The 26,039-nt window shown below is 45.3% G+C and overlaps 1 protein-coding gene across 1 annotated transcript in view; it reads left to right on the forward strand.

The window, feature by feature from the left end:
- Pard6g (par-6 family cell polarity regulator gamma) overlaps positions 1–26,039 on the forward strand; it is a 55,402-nt gene that overhangs the window by 21,609 nt on the left and 7,754 nt on the right. Inside the window, exon 2 of the mRNA XM_090352932.1 lies at positions 1,207–1,429. Within this exon, the coding sequence (XP_090209058.1) occupies positions 1,207–1,429 (223 nt within the window). The remainder of the gene's footprint in view (positions 1–1,206; positions 1,430–26,039) is intronic.

Here is a 26,039-nt window from a genome sequence, read left to right on the forward strand (position 1 = left end):
AAATCAGGGAGTGGCACTGTGGCTCAAAGTGGTAGAGCACTAAGCCTTGAGCAAAAGAACTCGGGGACAGCACCCAGACTGACCAAATAAATAAATAAAAGATCAATTCACCAAGTTTTTTTTTTTGTTGTTGTTGTTGTTGTTGCTGTTTTGTTTTGTTTTTGTGGGTCTTGGAGTTTGAACTTAGCCTGTTTGCGCTGTCCCTGAGCTCTTCAGATCAAGGCTACCGCCCTACCCTTGAGCCAAGCGCCACTTACCATTTTCTAGTAGTTAATTAGAGATAAGAGTCTCAGGTCTTTTTGTGCCAGGACTGGCTTTGAACCTTGATCCTAGATCTCAGCCTCCAGAGCAGCCAGGATTACAGGCATGAGCCATCGTGCCTGGCTCAGAATTTTTATTAAATTTTAAAACATCTGTAAGAGCTTCACTTTTCCCTTATTAAAAAGTGCAAAAGGGTACTTTCTATCCTGTTTGAGTTTTCTGAGCCCTGCTTCAAGGCTATTTGGCCTGAGAGATTAAAATGGACCCCTTATCTTTTACCTCCCGATGTGTGTGTGTGTGTGTGTGTGTGTGTGTGTGTGTGTGTGTGTGTGTCTGTCTGTCTGTCTGTCCGTCTGTGTCTGTCTGTCTGTCTGTCTGCTGGTTCTGGGATTTGAAATAAGGGCTTGGTCACTGTCCCTTATTGTTTTCACTAGAGGGCTGCCCTGCCTCTTAAGCTACAACTCCACTCTGTCTCTTCGGTTAATTGGAAGTAAGAGTGTCATAGACTTTGCTGCCCAAGCTGGCTTCAAACAGGGATTCTCAGCTCTCAGCCTCCTCTAGTTTTCCTGGTATGACCCATTGGTACCTGTAGCACATCTGGATTTACAATAGACTGTAGTGCCGCTTTTCCAAAAAGCTGAGCCCAAAAGACCGTCCAGTCCCACACTTAGGATCTTGCCTGTGTGGACAAAGAGCTATCCCTGATTAGTGTGGTCAAGGCATCTGCTCCTTGATCAGGGCCTTCCCATTTCTTTGATGCCCCTCTTTCTGCCTAATAATTTCTTGTTTGCTCCATGTCAGTTATAAGAACACAACCTACTGGCCACTCTGTCTCCAGGGCCTCATAGAGACTTAGTAACTATTTGTTTATTTTGTGAACAAACTGCACTTTTACCTGGTTTACTTGCTCTGTTTTTATACCTGTCCCTGTGTCTTCCTGTGTAGTTTGGAGCTGAATTCCGAAGGTTCTCCTTGGACCGTCATAAGCCTGGGAAGTTTGAAGATTTCTACCAACTGGTTGTGCATACCCATCACATCTCCAACACTGAAGTGACGATTGGCTATGCAGATGTGCACGGGGACCTGCTACCTATTAACAATGATGATAATTTCTGCAAAGCAGTCTCAAGCGCGAATCCCCTGCTCAGAGTCTTCATCCAGAAACGAGGTACAAAGAAGCTGAGCTGACTTACTGTTTAAAAATCATTTAAGGGGAAAAATGCAGTTTTTAATTTTGTATGGTGTTATGGGACAAAAATTTGATGTCTGGCTTCTAGTAGATTGTGTGTGTGTGCATGCATATGTGTGCATGCATGCATGCTGATGCTAGAGCTCGAACACAGTCCCTTAGATTTTTCTCTTAAAGCTGGTTCTCCACCACTTGAGCCATATCTCTACCTCCAGCTTTTTGATGGTTAATTGGAGATAAGAGTTTCATGGACTTTTCTGCCCAGGCTGGTTCCAAATCAGGATCCTTAGATCTCAGTTTCCTGAGTAGATAGGATCATAGGCATGAGGCCACGAGGCACCAGAGCCTGACCAGATTTTTGTTGTTGTTCTAGTCCTTGGGCTTAAACTCCAAGCCTAGGCACTATCCTTGTGCTTTTTTTCTCCATGCTGGCACTCTACCACTTAAGCCATGGCTCCACTTCTGGCTTTTTGCTGGTTAATGGGCTTCCCTGCTATTCTGTCTGTGAACTTCTATCCTTAAGTCTTAGCCACCTGAGTAGCTAGGATTACAAGCATGAGCTGCTGGACTTTGGCTACCTAGATTTTTAAAATGAATATTTGGCAAACATTACATTTTTTAAAATGCTCAAAATTAGTTAAGCTGCATTTCCACCCTAAATAGTGTTGACTTCTGCCTTTTAAATATGGAATACAAGAGTACTGAGGAAGTAGCTCTGTAGCTGAAAGGGATAGAGCACTAGCCTTGAGTAAAAGACCTAGTGACAGTGCTCAAGTCCATGACCAACCAAAAACAAGAGTCCTGATACTTCCAGTATTTAAATGGGAGCAAGTAGGCTATCAGTCATCAGAAGCCTAAGAATGAAACTTGTGGTCTCTAGTATATATTTTCTACATCTCTTTAAGATGAGGTGAAAATGTTAGCTTTAAATTATAACTTTGGTTAATATTTACCTGTGAATACCTGGAAAGGTTATCACAATATAATTTCATGTGAAAATAAGTTACACATTTAGGTGGGAGGTTGGAATGAGACTGGGAACTGGTGTTGGATTCATGGTAGGACCTTATGCTGCTCACATCTCAGAAATGCATTTCAATTTTTCTTTTTTTTTTTTTTTGCCAGTCCTGGGCTTGAGCTCAGGGCCTGAGCAATGTCCTTGGACTTTCTCAAGGCTAGAGCTCTACCACTTGAGCCTCAGCTCCACTTCCGGCTTTTTTCTATGTATGTGGTACCAAGGAATCAAACTCGGGTCTTCATGCATGCTAGGCAAGCACTTTAACCACTAGGCCAAACTCCCAGCCCTCAATTTTTCTTTTCTTATCTCAAGACTTAGGAGAACTAGCCAGGTACAGTAGTGTACCCAGTAATCCTAGCTACTCAGGAGGCTGAGATCTGAGGATCAAGATTCAAAGCCAGCCTGGGCACTAAAGAACCTGAGACTCTTGTCTCCAATTTACTAGAAAACAGGAAGTTGGGCCATAGGTCAAGGGGTAGGGCAGTAGCCTTGAGATGAAAAGCTCAGGGACAGCGCCCAGGCCCCATGTCTACCCTCCCCACCAAAAAAAAAAAAAAAAAAAAACCTTAGGAAAACCTTATTTAAAAATAAAATTATATGAAGAATGATCTGTAGTGAAACTTGAAATTAAGAAAATGGTGTTTTGTTTATCATTGATTTGTTAATGGTGATCCTTCTTGTGACAGACCAATATACCCAGTGTAGCTGACTTGGAAAGGCTGGTCTTCCAGGGAGAACCTACCATATGCAGTTTCTCAGGGCAGAGAAGGCAGTGGGATTCTTGTAGAGAATCACTACAACACCCTTGAAAGGGCTTTGTAGGAGGAATCTGCTGAGAGGCCAAAGAAAGCAGCAGTGGTGTTCCAAATGAGAGGACCAGAGAGCCAAGGTGGGGGAGCTAGCTGCTGTGGTTGTCCTCTGTGTCCTTCTTTTAAATGCCCTTGTTTACAAATGCTGAACCTTGTACCAGCTTACAGTCTATGCCCTATAATGTTAGTGTCTGTTATTTTTGTTATGGTGATGGCCAACAGCAGGAGACCCCCTGGCCTCACAGCAGGCAGGCTCCTTCTTATAAGATCAGTGAGCTCTGCATCTGCATTCTGGCCAAGCTTATGTATCTTGTTGATGGCACTGAGAGGTCCACACAGCTGTCCTTCCTCAGTGGCTGGGTGACAGAGGACTCAGAGGTTTCTGCACTCTGCACTGCCTCCAGTGTCTCCATCCTCTCTGACAGTTGCCCTCTCTGGGAGCACCAGCTTGGTTCTGACCCTGCTGGAACTCTGACTGTCACATCACTGGATAATCTACCTGTTGACTCACCACCTTCCCACAAATTCTGGCCTCAGTCTAATTAGCCCACATTTCCCTCTGGCCCTTCTGCATCCTCCATTTTGCATTGTAATGTAATGAATGCCTCTCAGGGTGGCTTGCTGTCTGTCTCTATCAGACTTTAAGGACCATAGGCTTCATTCCTGCAGCAGTGCAGATCACAGCTTTGCTAGCTTATAAGGGAAAGGTGAACAGGTGAAAGCTCTAAGCAGACAGCCTGTGCACCCATGGGCCTTGTCATTCAGTGCATAGGGAGCTGTAGAGTTGGATGATGGCCCAAGGGAGGCACACTTTGTCACTGTGAAATTGCTGAAGCTAAAGTAAGACAAGGACCTTTGTGTTGAACTCTTGGCCAGCATGTCTTAACAAAGTTTCTCTAGCACCCACATCTACGTGAGGCCTATCACAGACTGCTGTGCTGAGAGCACTGGGCAGCACTCCATCCCTGTGCTTGGAGCAACTCGAAACAGCAAAATCAATATCCCTTGCAGCTCAGATAACTTTGCCTCCTTTAGCTCGAAGGCTGACATCCTGCACCCTGTCTGTAGTGTGTGTGTGTGTGTGTGTGTGTGTGTGTGTGTGTGTGTGTGTGTGTGTATTTCCTTCTAGGGCTCCAGAGTCCTTTCTATAAGAAGGCAGCACTTGCCGCCTAAGTGTTTATGTGGTCTATCTTCTTGAGTCCTTGGCTAGACCCATATGTACTTCTGTGACCCTTTATCCTGTCACTAGGAAACTCAGGGCCTTCTCACCCTAGTCATGGAGTTCTGGCTAGAATCCAGAGCAGAGTTAGGGAACTGGTACACCTATAGACAGTGAGACACACTTGCCTATCACAGTGAAGACTCAATGTCTCTTATTTTTGGGGTCTTCAGGGTCAACAGCCAATCCACAGCCTGTCTGTGGCATCTGGTCTCCAGAGACTAGTAACCACTATGCTACCCTCATGTTGCCACTACAGCTTTACCCACTGTGTCCAGAGCAGTTTTCCATACTGGAACAGATTTTAAATGAAAACTGTCTTGCTATCACAAATGAACAAAATCAGCATTCTTTACACATTGTGAAATAAATCCACACTACATTTAGAAAATTTAATATGCCTCTCACAGTAATCTCTTCTCCCAAACCACAGGAGAACATGACAGTAAAATGACAGGACAGTATCCTTTGTAAGGGTAGATATAAAACCACCAACAGAACCCATAGTGTGTGGATAATGTGAGTCCATGTAAAGACTAGAGGGGAGTGTGCATAGCAGCACTATCCATAAACAAAACCCCAAGTGTCCACTAGCTGATAAGTGGATAACAGAACACACATATTGATATAAGAGAATGTTTTCCTGGCCAGAAGAAGAAGCCATAAGGAATAAAGTACCAACATATGCCACAGTATGAAGCTAAACTTAAAAAATATATGCTAGAAACCCAAGGCCACGTATTGTGACCCTCATTATTCAGAGGTTCTGTGTTTGCTGAATTTTATTTGTAACTCCAAATCAGTACTCCTCATGGAAGACATGCATGGAGTCACTCGATATGCAGCTTGTTAGCTGAGATGGAACACAATGAGGCTCTGTTTTCTATCTTAGCACCTATGATAAGCCAACATCATTGTTACAGTTTATTCGACGCCACTGTTTGCACAAGGTGTTTTTGTGTGTCTAGTTGATGATTTTGCTGTTTCGAGTTGCTCCAAGCACAGGGATGGAGTGCTGCCCAGTGCTCTCAGCACAGCAGTCTGTGATAGGCCTCACATAGATGTGGGTGCTAGAGAAGCTTTGTTAAGACATGCTGGCCATGAGTTCAACATTATGACTCAACAGTGCCTAGTTACTAAAGTGTCTTTAAACAAGACACACGGAAAACAAGATGATGTACCAACTGGTTGTTGAAAATGTTATTAGCAGGACCAGGAGTTTGGCCTAGTGGTAGAGTGCTTGCCTAGCATGCACAGAGACCCGGTACCACATACATAGAAAAAGCCAGATGGGGTGCTATGGCTCAAGTGGCAGAGTGCTAGCTTTGAGGAAAAAGCCCAAGGACAGTGCTCAGGCCCTGAGTTCAAGCCCCAGGACTGGCAAAAAAAAAAAAAATGTTATGACCAAAATCTCCCAGTCACCTGACCCTGTCTTTCCCCAGGAGCCATGACTCCAAATTCACTAGTTCAGTGTTTGCAGTGATATTACAGAACACAGTCAGCTGTGTGTGAAAAGTAGGGTAAGCAAATCTTTGTTGTTGTTTTCTTTTGCCAGTCATGGGACTTGAACTCTGGGCCTGAGTGCTGTCCCTGGGCTCTTCAGCTCAGGGCTGGCTTTAAACTGCAATTGTCAGATTTCAGCCTCCTAAATAACTAAAGATTATAGGCGAGAGATACCACCGGTGCCTGACTAAATAAGCAAATCTTAAAAACAAAAGGTTAATTCACAGTTGTCAGGGTGAGGAAAGGGAGAGCTAGAAGTTTGGAATTTAGTTGTGGAGTGATAAAAATGTTCTAGAACCAGAGATCTTTATAAGTATGAACTTGTGTACTTTAATGGGAAAACTCAAAGTATATCTCAATAAAGTTGTTACAGAGAAGAAAAAGGTACTAGGGCTAGCTATTGACAGCAGGTTCAAAGCACTTTTCTTATCTAAGGCCACAGCTCTTGGAGAGAGTTCTAAGCCTGTCTTCAGCTTTTATTTATAGAATTTGGCCATACTTAACATATGTGAATACTTCGACTCTGAAATGTTTTCTTTTTTTAATTTTTTTTGAAAGATTTTATTTATACTGACTTTTACATCATATTTCAAATGTCATGTTTAACAAACAAGTATTCAAGAAGGGAATCTATATGCAGTCACTGGCACATAGATTTTAGAACATAATTAATAAAATGTTTTCTTTTTTAAAAAATCATCTTTTCCCCTGGTAGTAAAGAATTTCCCCTATCCTCTGCTAGGCTCCAAGTATGAGATGTGAGTTATGCCCAGGTGCCAGCCATCTGCAGATGTGGGCCTTATCCAGGTCCGAGCCTTCTGCAGATGCAAGTCTTATCCATGTGCAAGCTGCATCCAGGTGTGAGCCTTGTCCCCGTGCGAGCCATAGCTAGGTATGAACGATGCTGTGGCTGTGTGCTGTGACTGAGCAGGGTATGTGTCCTCTTTCATCCTCAGCAGAAACAAAGCTAGCAGAATGGAATGGGATTTTTCTGTATCTTGTACTTTGTCATGAGTAGAAATCACAGATATTTTTCTATCATGTGAGACATATACAGGTATCATGTGTGGATTATCTCCTATGAAATACCATTTTTAAGCAATGACACAACTATATAATGCATTCACAAGGAAGAAAGCACCTGTACAATAATAATAATTTAGTTCCAACATAATGGCCTGTATTTTGTTTTAGGTTTCTGAAGCAGTATTCGAAGAAGATGTTCCCAAGTTCCATTATTACAGGCAAAAGGAGACAGCATTTGGGGCCCAGACAATAGGCTAGGAGTGATCTGGTTTTCACCTTTTTGGAACAAAAATGTCTTCTCCTGGTTAAGAGACTTTTTCTTTTTCTCTTTCTTTCTTTCTTTCTTTCTTTCTTTCTTTCTTTCTTTCTTTCTTTCTTTCTTTTCTTTTCTTTCTTTCTTTTTTTGTGGGTCCTGGGGCTTGAACTCAGCCTGGGTGCTGTCCCTAAGCTCTTCAGCTCAAGGCTGCCACCCTACCACTAGGCCTAGGCGTTGTCCCTGAGCTACCCTTTATCCAAGCCCCACTTCCCGTTTTTTTTTTTTTGTTGTTGTTGTTTTTTGCCAGTCTTGGGCTTGGGCTCAGGGCCTGAGCACTGTTCTTGGATTTTCTCAAGGCTAGAGCTCTACCACTTGAGCCTCAGCACCACTTCTGACTTTTTTCTATGTATGTGGTACCGAGGAATTGAACCTGGGTCTTCATGCATGCTAGGCAAGCACTTTAACCACTAGGCCAAACTCCCAGCCCCCCACTTCCCGTTTTTTTTAGAGGTTAATTGGAGATAAGAGTCTCAGGTCCTGGCTTTGAACCTGGATCCTCGGATCTTAGCCTCCTGAGTAGCTAGGATTATAGGTGTGAGCCACCACACCACCACCGGAGACATTTTCTTAAGGACTCTGACCTTACTGTCCACTGTGGAAAAGAGTGGGATCCAGAGGCCAGGCCTTTGCGTCCACTGTCACGGCTTCTTCCCTCTGTCTTTACAGGCTTCTTCTGCCAATAGTTAAAGTCTCTGGGCCTTTCCCTCAGGTAGACGGCAGCTACCATTCTGCCTTTCATGTTCATAATTGCCTAGGTAGAAAAGATCAGTAGCCTAGGATGAAGTGATCATGACAGAGGAACTGGGCTGGTGTTTGCATGTCCAGGTTGCAAGACTGGTGGGTGTTAGGGACGACTTCTCCGATAGTTATCCCTAAAATAATTTGTTTCTGTTGCAGTTTCCTGTGTCTTATTTCTTTACCTCTCCTCCAGTGTCCCAAAAGTTCAAGAGCATTTGGGAAGGCTCTGGCTAGAGAACACAAGACCAAAACAAGAAAAGGATATTCAGAGTGTCTCTTCCTAATTTTAGCTTAAATAAACAGGAAATGAAAGCACTAACATCTAATGCATCCAATAAAATTCATTCAAACACTAGTAGAAGTAGGCCTTGCGGATCTCCAGGCCTCACCCTGGATGCCCGAACCTGGGGAAGACTCTTGAAGTAAACACACATGTTGTAGCCATGCATGTGGCTGCTTGTTCTGGGCTCTTGATTTTCTAGAACAAGGAGACAAACATTTGTAAATGCTAAGGTTTATCAGAAGCTATATGACATTGTATTTCTGATTTCCCTTAAGTAGGTTGCTATGAAAAGTAATAAGTGATGTTCTTCAAAGTAGAATGTTGACACTGGTCAGGCATTGATAGAGTCACCAAGTATCAGGCTGTGAAGCCTGCTCATTGTGTTTTTCTTGGAGTATTTTATGATTGGTTTTAAGTTGGGAGCTCACTCATTAGCAGGAATTTCTCAGATTCTCAACACTCCCATTTATTCTTTCCTCAGAGGCTGTGTCATTTCCAGGGACATTTGTAAACTGGCCTTGTTTGGGTCTCTTTACTTACAGAGACTGGTGAAGTCAGGCTCTCTCTGGTCTAGTGCAAGGGCTCCTCATGAAACATGTGAGATTTTATACTGCCTCTGATTCCTGGAAGTTTTTGTGTTTGGAAGCTTTCTATTTCTATTTTTTTTAAGAGAGGGGGGGGGAGAGGGAGGGAGGAAAGGAAAGGAAAGGAAAGGAAAGGAAAGGAAAGGAAAGGAAAGGCAAGGCAAGGCAAGGCAAGGCAAGGCAAGGCAAGGCAAGGCAAAAGGTCTCCTACTGGGAGGCGTGGGAATGTGGAGAACCACATGCCTGCAGGGCTGTCCTGGAGTGGGCGCAGGGAGAATGTGCTGATGCAGCTCTGAGACGCCACACAGCCTGAGGCACCCACCACCCAGAGGAATGCAGCCGCTCAGGGAGCCTACTTGGGCCATTCTTCAGGCGTCTTCCTGACTGCTGTCTGTTCTCTTCCAGCAGTATTCACTGGGGAACATTTGTGGTGGCTGCATTCTCTAGCAGACCCAACAGGGTTCCAGAGTGAAGATGGTGAGCATTCATGCTCCCTGAACAAAGTATTTTCCCTAGTCATTTACTCTCTCACATGTTCAACGCATCGTGTTTATAGCTTGTAATCCTGCTTTCTAAGTCTAACTTGGTGTAAACATTTTCTATGGTTAAACACTCGGAAAAACTACTTTGTTTTGAAAGCTTTTTAGCTTTTTCTGCTGGTAGCATATTGTGAAAGGAAATTCAGACCAAGAGAAAGTAATCCCTTGCCCTGAAGTGACACACATTTGATAAAATTATTCCAGCCCTCTGGCAGTGCTTTCAGTTGGATCCATGCTATGGAGAGTGCTTTGACCTGCTTTTACATTTTTGTGTCTTTCTGTAGATGTGTGTGGGTGAACATCACCCTTTCATGATGGACATGTCAGTTGTGTGACTCGGCAACAGAGTATTACCAGTCCTTATTATTGCAGTTTAAATTGACCAGTTTCTCATCACATGTTGACCATGTTTACATAGTTGTCCCATTGTCTGTGGGTAAACTGGTAGAAATATTCTTGCCAGTTTAGGTTGAGTGTTCCAGTGTTCCTCTCAACAGAAACTCAGGATATCATTCAGATTGCTTCTTTTTCATGTGAAATAACATGTGCCTTTGAAGATGGCCATTGTATGACATTGCATGACATTTCAACTCATGGCCTTAGAATTTGCCTCTTGGATACAGTTATGAAAGCAAGCCCTCCTGCCACCTGATAGAGCTGGCAGAGCAGAGTGATGACTGTCTCATGGCCCTGGGAGCTCTGGGACCCCTCCTCTTCCCAGGTGCTGTTGTTCATGTCCACAGAAGATGCTTTTGGCATGCACAAGATCTCCAGAGTCTCTCTTCCTGTTGCATAGCACCTTGGCAACACGTGAGAAAACTGTGCTTGCCAGTGTAATTTAAAAGCATCTGAGTCGGGCCGGGAGTTTGGCCTAGTGGTTAAAGTGCTTGCCTAGCATGCACGAAGACCCGAGTTCGATTCCTTGGTACTACATACATAGAAAAAAGCCGGAAGTGGTGCTGAGGCTCAAGTGGTAGAGCTCTAGCCTTGAGAAAGCCCAAGGACAGTGCTCAAGCCCTGAGCTCAAGCCAAGGACTGGCAAAAAAAAAAAAAAAAAAAAGCAGCATCTGAGTCACTTTAACTAGACACTAGACATTATCATCACGTTTGTTTTCTGTGGCATCAATAGTGGCTCATTATGTGAGCCACATTTACCTATGCCAGCTTGGAGATTTCTAGAATTTCATGTTTAAGCCAGTGATGACCTAGAGCCAGAGTGATTTGTTTTAAGACTATTTGTGTTAGCAGGATTTCTCTTTGAAACAAATCTTAAAAAAGAAAGGAAGAGAGGGAAGGGGTGGGCAGGGAGAGGGAGAGAAAGGAGGGAAAGGAAGAAGGGAAGGATGGAAGGAGTGCTATGGCTCATTGTGGTAGAATGCTAGCCTTGAGCTGAAGAGCTTGGGGATAGTGCCCAGGCCCAGAATTGAGGTCCCATGACTGACAAAAAAAAAAAAAGAAAGAAAGAAAGAAAAGGAAAGAAAGAGAAAAAGGGCAACATGCTCCTCAGATCATACCTCTAGAATGTGTTTCTGTTTCTGAAGTGGGTTAGTCATGTGTGCTACTGGCTGGTGTTAGAACGGAGGGATTCTTAACCACCCAGAATGGTTCCTAGGTACCTATGCTCTGCCCACAGCACCTGGTGACTCCTCGGCATGTAGTAACACCACCCCTGGCTCAGGCAGTTCTGGACCACAATGGGATTTCATCCACTGATGGAATGTTTCGGGCCTGCAAACGCGACACTCATTCCTGATTCCTCAAATGCTTACCTCTCTTTCCTGTGTGCTCTGACAAATAGATTGGCCCAGACCTCTGCTTACAGGAACAGACCACTAAGTAAATGAGAAGTGGATACTGTGGAGAACATCAAGCCTAGTGTGCTACAGTGCCAGAGGTCCACTTCCAGGATGGGTTCTTGACCCAAAGATGGGGCCAGTTGTGCCAAGATGTTTCCCAGCAGAGGTGCTGGGCAGGAGCCGCCAGGTGTTGGCACCGAGCCCAACCACAGGAGCACAGGCCGTGCTTCCTAAAGGTATCCAGCATGCCTCTGGCCTGACTGCCAGACTGGGTATTGCAAAGGTCCCCATGGTGTGCCCCTCCCCAGGAGGCAGGTCCCCATCATGCACCTTCTGTTGACAGCCAGATCTCTAAGAAGCCTTCAGGTTGGCCAGTCAGTTACAAGGCTGCCTATAGTTAATAGATACCCCATGCATCCTTGTGACAGAAGAGCCTACCACTGAGATCTAGAATGCCAAGGGTGTATATTCTGGAAAACAGCACTCATTGTCCCTTCCTGTGGCAGGTGTTTGAAGTATGATATGCCACAGGAAGGATAGATGGAAGGTAACAGTAGCAGATGGGCCCCAAGGAGTCTACAAAGAGGTGTGGTTCTAAAGCCACCCACCCTGGGCTTGGGGTATATTAGGCAAAGGTTGTAGGGGAGCCAGCAACCTCCCTAAGAGACTGCAGGAGGCACTCACCAAGTAGCTGGTGAATAAGTTAGGGAGCCCCTCAGTAGAAGGATCACCTCCATAGGCAACTGCAGAGAAGAAGCAGATAACAGGTGACCAAAGACAGCTGGCAGAATGTGGATCTGAGACACTAGGAAATCTAAATCCAAAATGCCTTGAGTTGAGGCAATTGTGGCATGTCATGAACCATGGCTGAAGCATCATTTGTGAAGCGAGAGATTGTTGCTAAGCATTGATCGTGTTTTTTTTCTTGCTCTTTTTAAGTATTTCACACTTACACCATCTTTGACAGAACCATGTGCAAGAAAACGCACAGCACAGCCTAGAGGCATCCATTTCATCTGCACCTGAATGCGGTTATTGGGCTGCCAAACTCTAGAGCCATTATGCTCTGAGTTGCTGGTCATTCTGGCTCTGGCACCATAACTGTGCTAGGAGAGAGCTAGGCAAATGCTTGACTTACAGACAGAGTTCTGTAGAAATGACCAGTGTCTGTGAAGCATGTCCACACTGTTTAAAGGGCTTGCATTGCCAATAGCAGCCCGGGGCCCACAGCTGGACTGAGCTTGTCTCCTGCCTTGCCCCTCTTCTTCTTCCTGCTACCTACCTTGTAGCCAGTGGGGATGTAACAATTCAGCGTTCAGCTCAGTGGGCACCCTCAGATCACATCTCCATTTAAGTGAAGGCTGGCCACTGAGCCACTACATGGCCCCCTTTGCCTCTGTTTCTCCATTCCATCTGTGCCACTCCCAATCTGTCTCTTCGGCAGTCATCAGCTCCCAGAATTCACCATAACCATCCTGACTTCCAGATCCCTCAGACCTCATTTCCCATGCATTGGTAAGGTATTTCCAGCCCCTAAGGGTTGTAAACCACGGTCTGGGCTCACCGCAACCCTGGGGACCAAGGTCCCTGGAGGAAAGCTGTAGCCCAGCTCCACTATGACTCACCATGTTGAGGCTTTGAGAGGACATAGCAAGATTTACCTAACTGCTTACTGTTGACCATGGATTTTTGAAAAATTTTTAAATTGTGATGTGTACAACTAACCAAGCTGTATGCTTCTCCTTTGGCACAAGAGGCCCAAACCATAAACACATTCATCTAGCATTGCTTGGTACATGCATGGTGACATGCTGCTGCTCTCCCACAGAGAGGGCAGTTGTCCTCAGCTTTATTCTCCAGGGCCTTCCCTGCCTTCCAAACTGGAAACCGGCAAATTGCTTAGGAACTAGAGCAGCCCTGAGCCCCACACCTTATGAAGAACACATTTTCCCAGGCCAGGAGAGCCTTTGTTTCAGTATGATGGAGTGAAGAAATTTGTAGCAGAAATGGTGGCCAGAGATAAAAAATTTCCACAGTGAACTCTTCTTTTCCAGAAACATGAGACTTAGGTTTCCTCTCTGACAGCAATTTCTTTTCCTGTTTGCCCCATGGCCATGCTGTCCGCCTCCCCGGTGGGAAAGTGTTCAGAACAGGATCACGGGGTCACCACCTGTGCCCTGCCCATCCCTCCAGCCATTCTACTGCACTCCACAAACACAGGCGTGAGGGGTGGGAACTCTCAGGGAGCTATTTGCTCGTTTCTGTGGAGCAGGCTTACCGGGTGTGGTCATTCTGCCTGAGCACTCCAGCATTCACGTAGGGAATCTGCATGGGTGGAAGTAAGGGGGGGACAACTTTATCAAAATGAATATGAACACAAATCCGTATTTGCTAACAATAGAGATTTGTGTTTTTTTATAATGGTAAAATATATGCAGCAAAATATTTACCACCCTTGCCATTTTCACACATTTGAGCAGCATTAAGCATATCCACATTGTTGTCCAACCATCACCATCCTCCTCCAGAACTTTTGTCTTTAGTACCTCCAGGTATAAGTACGATCAAATATCCCATGGATATTTCATCGATGTATCTACAGTACTGATCATGAATATTTCATATCAGATATGACAAGTTGTATTTTTTCAAAGACTGAGCCACTGGAATAATCACTGTCTGTCACTAAAGAGTCATGGAGCTCCCACAAGACCTGAGGCCCTTTCCCATTGATGATGGGTGTCCGACCTTGGGTTACTCGCCTCTGGCTCCTCTGTGCAAGACGGATAAGACTTTGGATCGGGAAGGCATGGGATGTGAGAAGCAAGGACCCCTTGTGATTGGACCAAGGCTGCAGTACTAGGAGGACGCTCCCTAGCCTTTGTCAGCTCCAGCCACCGTGGCCTACTGAACCAGGAAAAAGCCTGGCTATGAAGAGAGTTCTCGAAATGCCATTGCTGTGTGCTGGATGTGTTGGAAGCAGGGTCCAGAAAAGACAATAGTGGTCCTTCCTACTCCAGAGAGCTGTAGAGCTTTCCTTCCAAACAAGTCCCCTCTACTCCTAGGCAGTTATAGGGAGAGCCTAACATACAGGATAGAAGCTTAGGAAGTTCCCTTCCAGGAAGCTTACAGAATGGAGCAGCTGGGAGTTTATTGATTGCACACTTTGGGGAATGAGCAGAGAGCCTCTCAGATGGTGAGTATCCTCCACAGAATTAGCCTTGTTACTCAACACCTTCCAAGATTTCTAATGACTCATGTCAGTCTGAATGAAAACAATTTGTATAGTTATATTTCTCTCACCTTGAAGTCAATATGAAGATGACTGCGTTGAGGATGGGATCACAGTACAGCTAGTAACAACTTTTAGATCTGGGGACAGGAGACTGGGATGTTGGTGCTGAGAAATGACCCAACATTAGATCATCAAGCATCCATGCCCAAGCACATTTAGTTAATAAATATGCAGTCTCTTGTTAGTCAGAATCATAGAACTGTGCACATGCTGGAAAAGTTCATGCAATCCAGCCATCTTGTTTACAAGCTGGCCTCTCCTTAAGTTCATGGTCTTCCCATTTATAGCTGTTCAGCAAAGGATTTAGTATCCCCTGTTCAGGGACAAAGCTGAGTTTCCAGAGAAGTAGTGTGATTTCCCAGAGCCACATGGAATCAGGTGGTGTATCAGGACCACAGCCAGGTCTGCTTCCAAAACCTTGTGTCTTCCATGTTCCTCCACATACTGGAATCATCAATGTAGTTGTCATGCCTCTCACTTGATGGTAGAGTCTAGGTGTGTGCAAATCAGGCCTGTAGGTTAGAGTTTCATTGGCCCAGGTGCCCTAGCCTTCATGATATCCCTTGATGATGACACTGTAGTCATGTGCAGCCCAGACAGAGCTTGCCCATCCCTAGAGGCTTCTACTCAGAGCCCTCCCTTGCCTTCAGATCTAGATTGTTGTGGTGCATGGGGAGGCTGCTTTGAAACAGAAGGAAGGTAACTGGTTAAATTCTTAAAATGTGGAATCTTCACAGAATGCAATGACTGACCTTGTAACAAAAAAATAGAACACAGATCTGCATCCACGTTGGCTCTTAATTGTGTAAACGGATTGGAATGATTCATAAACCAGAGAAAGTTCCAGCCTAGAGTGGTGAGCTTAAAGATGGAGAATAATATTCATGAGGTTGGGGTTTCTTTTGGGGGTGATGAAAACATTGTGGAATTAGACTGTGGTGGTGCACAATTCTGAATATGCAGAAAACCATGACTGAATTCTGTGCTTCAAACAAATGAACTTTATGGTAGATAAATCATGAACTATGTGATACCTCGATACAACTGTGTAAAAATGTTTATGTCCAGCCCGAAGTGTGACCCAGTGATAGAATACTTGCTTAGCAGGCACAAAGCCCTGGATTCGACTCCTTGTTATCACATACACAAGAAAAGCTGGAAGTGGTGCTATGGCTCAAGTGGTAGGGCGCTAGCTGTGAGAAAGCTCAAGCCCTGAGTTCAAGCCCAGGACTGGCAAACAAACTTATGTCAACAGTATTTCAGAACCTTCCTCCCAACAGTTCTGCCTCTTACCTGCTTCTTCCTAGTAAGGTCTATTCCGATGAGAGATGAGGGAAAGGCCCAGGACAGAGGGGGCGTCAGCGGGCACACTCAGGGCATCTTCCTAGAGGATCCACGAGCCAGAGGACAGGCCATGAGGTTAGGGTGATCTGAATGCCCTCGTGGGTGACTGGCGCAGCATTGATAGTGTAAGCAAAGACCACTGAAGTTAGTGGTCTTTTTGTAGGGTTGGAGGAAAATGGATGCCCTGTCAATTGCCGTTTCCTACGAGTCCCCTTGAAGAGCTTGCTGTCATGTTTTCTTGTCATATCATCTGGAGAACTGTCCCTCTAGCAGAGGAACCCACAGCCTATACTATGAGGATCTCAACGGCATTTTATAGGCCTTTGTAGAGCTTTTCCAGTCCCCTTTGAAAGAAAGACAGTGACGATGACGACAGACGATGGTTGAACTGGTGGTTTGCAATCCACTGAGAATTACTGGAGGAGGTCTACCCTAAATATGGGCTTTTCTGCCAACAGTTATTTTTGGGTGTTTTAATTACAGTTGTACTCTCTGGTAACCTCTGCAGTGTCTTGTAAATACAGGCTGAATCAGAGCTGGGTTGCAGAACTAGCTCTAGGGTGGGGACAACACATGGACAGCCCTGAGTGGTCTCCACCCTCCAGCCTGGGTGGATCGGGAAGTCTATTGGTCGGGGCAAGGTGGCGTCCAGAGCCATATTCTGGCTAGGGTGGTAATCTTTAGTATCTCCCTCCCAGTCCTACCTGAAGCTCCTCTGTGTTTCAGGAGAGTGGCAGATCCATACCCCCCCTGGAGATACAAAGGCTACAGAAAGTACATTCCGTCATGAGTTTCTTACAGCTCTGCTCAGTGAAGCCAAGAGTGTATGAAGTCAAAGCCCAGCTCACCTCTACACTCTTTTTATCTCTGTGGGAAGTAGGGAAACTGTGTTTCCTTTTTTTCAAGGGAAAAATTCCAGGGTGAGAAGAAAGAAGACAGCAATATTGCTCTGGGAAAAAATGGGAGCAAGACATGTTCTGGGAAGGATATGGTGGAAATGGAGGGGTAGAATTCTAGTAGCCAAGCATTTGCCTACATGCTCAGGACACTGGGCCTGATCCCCCGCACTGCTGCTTCAGGCACACTAGCCAGTGCCTTGTAGAAGTTAACTGTCACTGCCACAGCTTCCCTTCTTCCTGTACCAGGAACCACTGCTGACCACAGGAAACAGATTCTCACTTGTTCCACATGTTCCCTGGTTTGTGTTTCCAGGAGCAGCAAGTATTCTGAATATCAGAGAGTGAGGGAGCTAATATGGCACTTTTGACATCAGGGTAAAGAAGAGATGGAACGAGGAAGTATCCCAGCCTCCGAACTGCCAGCACTGGGCTCTTTAGTTCTGGGTTTAAAAGAAAAAGGTCCCCAGTGCCTTTGTGACTGTGATGAAGAGCCCAGAGATGGAAGAGAGCATCTAGAATCAATGAAAGAAGCAACAGGATGGCAGGAAAGTACTAAGAAATGAGACATCAAAGAGAGCATGTGGTTCTAAGCCTGTCCTTGGCTTTGAAAGGGAAGGAAGGAGGCAAAGCTGATGATACCACTGTGAAGTAAGATGGACACACCTGGTGGCAGACCAGCAGTCATAGCTGCAAGATAAACCCAAACCTCCCGCAAGTATTAAATCCAGTGCTAGGACTTGTTGATGGGAGGCTAGTATCTCAGAGGATGATAGCAAGGCACCATTTTGAGGCCTGTTGTTTAAGACACTCTAGGGGCCTGCAAGTAAGGAACATTCACAGCTTGGGAAGTCTATTACACCCTGCCATTACAGAGTGTGACCCAAAGGATGTTTTGAGGAGAGGGGGTATCTGATCCGGTCCCACTGAGAAAGTAAGGAGTGGGAAGAGTGAACAGTGGTGGAGACTAGCAGCTATTCTAGTAGCTATAACGGCCCCTCTGTTGTCAGAGGTCCCCACCCGCCCTTGCCTGAGGCTTGGGAAACAAAGCTTTGGGCTTGTATCTGGCTTAGTATTCTATCTCTAGGGCTTGCTTCTGGCTGCCTGTGTTGACTGCTTTATGGGTCAGGGCTCTATAACCCAACTCTGAATCACAGGACACTATAACCTCTCCTGCCCTGCAAGGAGGTAAATTGTCAGGCTAGCGCTGAGCTCTAGGACCTGTCCCTAGGAACAGTATCAGTTTATGCTTGCTGACAGTCAGAGCCCAGGATCTAGACCCTCAGAACCACAGAAATCTCTTTCTCACAAAGAGGGGCACTGAGATATTTTTGGGGGGTGGGGGTCCTGAAAATATTCAGATCAGCAGAAGCTACTAAGTCCTCAGTTCTCCCCGCCCCCCCCCCCATACCCAGTGCTCCCCCCACTCTGATTTAAGGATCTTTCCAAAGCACTTGCTGCCCCTGGAAACACACACTAGGTAGTGTGTGGAGAATCTGCTCTCTGCAGCCAACAGTAGTCCAAGAAGAAGGGAAACTGTGGTAGTAAAAGTTGACAGCTTCTACAAAAGACTCTGGTTAGTGTAGCTCAGATAGCAGTGCTGAGGATCAGGCCCAGTGCCTTGAGCATATGGGTGAATGCTTGGCTAATGAGTCATACCACCCAGTCTTGTGGTAGAAAACAGCACTTGAACTCAGCCACAACTCTATCATGCCTGAACATTTTAGACTACTTCAACAAAAAGCCTTCAGACGATTATAATTTCCAATCAATGCCTTGACCTCTGATGCATAAATCTCAAGGTATAAACACAAGTAATATAGCCAGGTGCTGGTGGCTTAGCTACTCAGAGGGCTGAGCTTTGAGGATCATGGCTCAGAGCCATCCTGGACAGGAAAGTCTGTGAGACTCTCATCTCCAAAAAACTATTCAGAAAAGGCTGGAAATGGTTCTGTGGCTCTAGTAGTAGAGTTAAAGCTAGGGACAGCATCTAGGCCTTGGATTCCAGCCCCTGGCCAACACACACACATACACACACACACAAAGACACACACATAATATGAAAACACAGGATAACATGTCTCCTCCAAAAGTCAACAATCCCATAAGAAAAGACTTGAGCAATTAATGGTGAAGTAGATAAAATTTCAAGCAAAGAACTCAAAAAAACATTGATGAGATTCAATGAAGTTAAAGAGAACATTTGAATGAATTTTTAAAAACTCAAATAAACAGCTAAGTGAAATAATTATGGAGATTGTGGTGGTTAATATACACACACTTCCATTGGTGTACCTAGTTTCATTAAACAAACACTACTGGACTTGCAAGCACAGATAGACTTCAGTGTAATAAAATGGAGAGACTTAACCAAAGTTAGTCAGAAGAGATAGCAGTCATTTAGGCTGAGCCATGGTGGCTCATGCCTGTAATCCTAGCTACTCAGGAAACTGAGATCTGGAAAATTGGAAAAGTCTACAGGATTCCTTCTCCAAAATAACCAGCAAAAAGCTTAACTGGAGGCATGGCTCAATTGAAAAAAAAAAACTAAGCAAGCATGGGGAGTCTGAGTTCAAACTCTGGTACCAATAAAACATGTAATTTGACATTAATAAGTAGAACAACCTATTGAAACAACAACAGTTATTAACACTAGCACCAAATATTGGTGCATCTAGTTTCATTCAACAAACACTGCTAGACTTAGAGGCACAGAGACCAACAGTGGGAGATGTCAGTACTGTAGTCTCACTGACTGATAAGGCCATCATGAAAAAAATATCAACAAAGAAACTTAATATAGAAATGACATCCTAGATCGAATGGACTGTAAAGATAGCTACAGAATATTTCATCCAGAAGTTACACAATACGTATTCTCAGCAGGTCATGGAATTACCTCCAAAGTAAACAGGACATAAAGCAAGTATTAAATATAACTGAAGTAACTTTTTTTTGGTCAGTAGTAGGGTTTGAACTCTGAGCATGGGTGCTGTTCCTGAGCTCTTCAGCTCAAGGCTAGAGCTCGAGCCACAGCACCACTTCAGCTTTTTCTGTGTATGTAGTACCAAGGAATCAAACCCAGGGCTTTGGGCAAACTAGGCAAGCACTCTACCACTAGGCAAAACTCCTGGCTTGAAGTAATTTTCTGTATTCTATCAGTCCTCAATGATATAAAACTAGAAATCAACAAAAGAAACTACAAAAAATATTCAAATATGTGAAAAATGAACAATAATTTTGTTGAAGAACCAGTGGATCATCAAAGAAATGTAAGAGGAAATAAAAAAATTTCTAGAAGCTAGGGCCAGGAGTGTGCCCTACTGGTAGAGTGCTTGCCTAGCATGTACAAAGACCTGGGTTCCATTCCTCAGTACCACATACATAGAAAAACCCAGAAGTGGTGTTGTGGCTCAAGTGGTGGAGCTCTAGCCTTGAGAAAGTCCAAGGACAGTGCGTAGGCCCTGAGCCCAAGCCCAGGACAGGGAAAAAAAAAAGAAAGATAAGGTTGTTTAGGTTGTTGTAGCTAGTTCATTTGCTTCTGATAACCAGCCTTACTGTTCTTTGACAGATGTTGTCTCATTGAATACTCTGGTGACAATAGACATTTGTCACTATGCTCTCTGTCTCCTGAGAATACAAACACCCAGAAGACCTTGACAGGCATGCTTTCCTGCATATCTAGAGAATGGGAAGTCTCTAGGGACCCAGAGACAGGGAAGTCTCAAGCTGTGGGCTGAAGGGAAGGCCAGTGGTATGGCATATGTCATGGGTACTCTTTCAGCTCTTCTGCAATGGTTTGGGGGCACTGGCCTCTGAAGACAGAGAACATCTGGCAAGGTAATCCACGTGGGCAGGACAGCATGCCACTGCTTTTGGGCAGGTGCTCCTCTGCCACATGGTGATCTCACTTCTGCCTGCCTGGCCTTGCTGAACACGGAGGCTTGTTTGGTGACATCACCTCCTGAGGTTTACTGACTGAAGTGATTCCCTGATTCTGCTGTAGTTAATGTGTACACACACCCACACATATGCACACACGCACAGGACCACAGCCACCTCCAGCTCTTCCTTTAAGGGTGCTGTGGACCAGGCTGTGGCACTGTGCCAACCTCTGGCTTGTTCCAGAAGAATCAGCAGATTCCCATTGGTGCTCTGTGATCAGCTTCTCCTTTGTTTCTTTCTTTCTTTCTTTTTCTTTTTATTGATTTATTGATTTTTTGATTTTTTTGTGGGTCATGGAACTTGAACTCTGGGCCTTGGCGCTGTCCCTGAGCTCTTCAGCTCAAGGCTACTACTCTACCCCTTGAGCCACAGCCCCACTTTGTTTTCTACTGGTTAATTGGAGGTAAGAGTCTTATGTTCTTTAGTGCCTGGGCTGGCTCTGAACATTGATCCTCAGATCTCAGCCTCCTGAATAACTGGGATTATAGGTGCGAGCCACTGCACCTGTCAGCTTCTCCTTTTTCTGTAGCCTCCATAAGAATATCTCACAGAAGAAACTATCTTCTATGATTTGTCCTCTCCGTGGACCCCGTCAGGTCCCTTCTGTGAATTTTTTTTCTCCCCCACGGACCCTGGCCTGTCCCTCCAGCGTGGGCTTTGCTGGGTGCCTAAGAACCCTTCTCCTGCTTCCTGCTCCTCCCTCCTAGAAAGAAGGGCAGTGGCCTAAGCCCCAGGAGCTGAGTTGGGAGTTGGCAGGTAAAGAAAATGGACATTCAGGGAGGCTCTAGCTTCCACAAAACTGCTTCCTTCTCTGTCCTAAATTCATGTCCATCTAATACCTGCTCAGCACCTGTCTCTCCAACCACCTCTGCAGACCCTGTTCTGTAGTGTGCTGCAGGTAAGATGCTCTTTGGTTTTTAAGTGTTAAGAGGGTATCTCCAATTTCCAGGAGGTGCTACCCAACCAATCTTGTCTTGCCTGCAGTGTACGTAATAGCTCCATCAAAACGATTGCTAGGTAGGCCAGGGGTTAATGTGTCTCACAAAGTGCTGTGGTCAGGGGCACCCAAAGACAGCCAAAAGATCAGGCTGGATATCTATCTGTGCCCGTGTCCCCTGTGCTTCAGGGCATAGTGGCAGCATCCCCAGATTCGTCATGTTCACACCTCCTGTGTTCTGAGAACTCCCATTACTACAGAACATGGAGGTTTCTTTCTTTCCTGAGAGGAATGTCATGGGAGCCCCAGGACCCTGCTGCATGGCAGATGCAAGCAATAAGAAATAGCAGCTTGAGAGTGGGCAGGGGGACTCCTTTGCAGCAGTGACCGTGGACACAGTTCACAAGGTCATGTGGCACAGCTGCAGACACACAGGCCCTGGAGGAGTTTGGCCAAAGGGCAACAGGTTTGCAAGCCAGAGACATAGTGTCACTCCATCCAGCCACACTGTGACTTCCCACGGCCTTGGGACTGATAGTCCACTGTTGAGGGAGAATTTTTATGTGAGGAACAAAATGATTTCTGAAGTGTTATCTTACTATGTAGTGTATTCTGGTTATGTGCTATACTATCAGGAAAGGGTAGGGTTTTTATGTTTTGTTTATTTAATCCTGTCTGATTGCTATTTAATTTCATCCTGCAAGAGTCAGAGGTCCTGGGTTCTTCCATCATCTTGCAGTTTCCCTCCTGTAAAAGAAGGTGTTGGGCTGGGAATGTGCCTTAGTGGTAGATTGCTTGCCTGGGTTCAATTCCTCAGTACCACATAAACAGAAAAAGCCAGAAGTGGCAAGCCTTGAGCAAAAGAAGCTCAGCAACAGTACCCAGGCCCTGAGTTCAAGCCCCAGGACTAGGGGGGAGGAGGAGGAGGTGGTGGTTGTAGAGGTGAAGGTGGAGGTGGTGACCTCAGGAGGTATGACGACTAAGGAGGAAATAGCTCTCACAGGGCCTCTGGGGACAAGAAGGAGAAGGAGAAGAAGGAGGAGGAAGAGGAGGAGTTGGAGGAGGTGGAGGGGGGAGAGGAGGAGAAGGAGGAGGAGGAAGAAGAGGAGGAGGAGGTGGTGACCTCAGAAGGTATGAGGGCTAAGGAGGAAATAGTCAGCTCTCACAGGGCCTCTGGAGACAAGAAGAAGGAGAAGGAGGAGGAGGAGAAGGAGAAGGAGGAGAAGAAGGGGGGGGAGAGGAAGAGGAGACCTCGGAAGGTATGAGGATTAAGGAGGAAATAGTCAGCTCTCAGAGGGCCTCTGGGGAAGCACAAGAGATAGGCCACTCAATCAGAGGAGGTGCCCTATGGGTGGTATGACTGAGTTAGAGATGTTGTAGCTGGGCTATGAAGTGCAACCAGCTCCCCAAGATTGATGGACTGTGCTCAGTACACAGTGACTTTGGTCTTGTGTGCCAAGCCAGATGACATCCTGCCTGCTTATGACCCTGGAGTTTCATCTCCTTGGAGAACTTGGGGTCCTGGTAGCACAGTGGCTTCTATGTACAGTGACTGCCTAGGTATGGTGTTCTTTATGAAGAGAATGTTTTGTCAGTGTTCATTGTTTTTTGTTTGTTTCTTAGAAACTTTCAGGAAAGAGCAATTGTCTACAGAACTTTAACAACAGCAACAAAATCAACCATCTGGGCTAGCTTTGAATCGTGATCCTCAGCTCTTAACAGCCTGAGTAGCTAGGATTACAGGCATGACCTACTGCACCCAGCTGTATTATACTTTTAAACCAATTAGCTTGAAGGGGAGGAAAAAAGTTACGCAAAATACGTATTAGGTGCCTGACTGTGCTGGTTTTGTTTGTTTGTTTTTGCTAGTCCTAGGCTTGAACTCAGGCCTTGGGAGCTGTCCCTGAGCCTCTTTTGTGCCCAAGACTAACACTCTACCACTTGAGCCACTCCAGCTTTTTTTTTCTGAGTAGTTTTTGGAGTCTCATGGAATTTCCTGCCTGAGCTGGCTTTGACCCACAAGCCTCAGATTTCAGCCTCCTGAGCAGCTGGGATTACAGGTATAGCCACCAGTGTCTGGCTCGTGCTGCTTTTTAAAATCTTACTAAACTTTGTGACTCCAGAGCATCCCTGGCAGAGCAGCAGTTCTGGGATGATTGTGTAGGGCATGCTCTGCCATGTGTGCCCTGACAAGCTACCACCCAGAAGTAGCTGAATGCTGTTGTTCCTAATATCAAAGATGATAGAAGCCTTACACCAGAGTAACCTGCCTCTGACTTAGCTTCCTCTTCCACTGAGCGGGCAGAGCACCAGCGAAAACAACCCCTTGTCTATGTGGACCATCATAATTCCAAATGAAGCCCTAAAATCATAGGAATGCTTTATTCTGCTGTTCAACATCTCTGCTTAGCTGGGGATAAGAGCAACTCCTATACCTCTGGTTCCTAGGCCAGGAACTTTCACACCACACTTTTTCATATTCATATCACTTGGAACCCTATGTGGGCTGGAAATTGAGAAGAAAGGAAAAAAGAACACAAATCTTAAGGTTTTAAGACAAAAGTCAGAGAAAGGAAAAGATTACTGAAAAATCAGGGATTCTGTCTTAATACACGGCATATTTTATTTTCCGGTTTGTGGCAGGCTTTTAAAAGTCTGTCTCTGTTATCTTTACTAATAACATCTTGTTCCAGCTTGTTTGTGATCCTGTACAGTACTTCCTCTGGAATGCTTCCTGTGTGTCTGCATGTGGGTTATGGTGAAGAGGCTGGTCTTGGCTGTTCATAGACAAGCTGGGGCAAGGGGAAAGTACTTGCACAGGCCTGTCTGCCAGGCAACTTACACCTTCCATGTAGCCAGGCATCGTAATGTCCCTACGAGAATGAATCTTCTTTCTGTTTTCTCCTTTCCTCTCACTTTTTAAAAGTTAATCATATACTGAGTAGAAAAAGTTGCTGCTGCCATTTTGGAGCTATTTGCTGTGGGCAACAGTACACCCAAGATGACTGAGCAATACAAATGGAGTTTGACTTCATTTTTGTGGTTATATTGGCATGTATATGGCTCTGTATACTTTCCAATTGATAGAGATAATTTTACATTACACACTGAGAGTCCTTTGAATGGGCTCACCATCAGACCTGGACATTCGGCTTCAAGAAATATTGAGAAATGGGCACAGCCTGAGGTGGTGTCCTCCCCATCACTGTGAGGTCAAAAGTAAAATCACACTAAATGACCAGCAACAAGGAGTAGATTAAAGAAATTTAGAAAAATCTGCACATTAGAATCTTGTGTGCCATGAAAGTATCTCAGTGCCAGGAGTGGTCGCTCATGCTTGTAATCCTAGCTACTCAGGAGGCTGAGATTTGAGAATCTTGGTTCAAAGCCAGCCCAGGCACTAAAGAATGTGAGACTCTTATCTCCAATTAATTACTGGAAAATGGAAAGTGGGGCTGTGGCTCAAGGGGGAGGGTGGTAGCCTTAGCTGAAGAGCTCAGGGACAGCACCCAGGCTCAGAGTTCAAGCACCATGACCAACAACAACAAAAAAAAAACCGAGAGAGAGAGAGAGAGAGAACCCCAAGGTGCAATATTTGTTGAACAAAAATACCCTTAATCTACATCATCACTCAGGGAATGAGCATCATACATACTATCTGAATCACACGCAGAAAGACCACCCAGGTCAGCCTCAATGTTGGGGTACAGGGTGATGGACATGGTGCCTTGCCAAGTGTGTGTACCACCTGAGACATACTGCAGTGAGCAGATTCCGTTTATGTAATCAAAAGAAATATGGAGTGACCTGAAACAGCCACTATTTGGAAAAGCCCTTGTTTGGAAGAGCACCCATCGTCCCCACTACTACTTGTGCAAATGCTGTGTAAGCCCAGGACCTGGTCAAAAGTACTAGGCAGACCCAGTGGAAGGTTTACCTCTGTTCTTACCTTCTCCTTTGCCCCAGAGCAAACCCACACTTGCCCCTAGATGCCTCAGAGGTGAAGTGACAGACAAACCTCCGAGCACAGTGCATGTGATAAGAATTCCTTCTGAATTCATTGTGAAACTGAGAAGGGGGATACCAGGTAGAGGCTATTACTTTGGCTGTGTTCTGACTTGTGTTTCATTTTTTTAAAAAGTCTCAGGGCTCACAGATTAAATGGCAGATTTCACCTATACTGTCTGTACTCTTTCTGTATTCTTGAATAGAAGTTCTTCCCCCTCCCCCCATCCTGAGGCTTGAACTCTGGGCCTGGACACTGTCCCTGACCTCCGTTGTACTCTACCACCTGAGCCACAGGACCACTTTTGGCTTTTTTCTGTGACTAATTGGAGAGAA

This window comes from Megascapheus bottae, chromosome 19 (genome assembly GCF_031878675.1).
Source record: "Megascapheus bottae isolate mThoBot1 chromosome 19, mThoBot2.hap1, whole genome shotgun sequence".
Taxonomy (NCBI): Eukaryota; Metazoa; Chordata; class Mammalia; order Rodentia; family Geomyidae; genus Megascapheus; species Megascapheus bottae.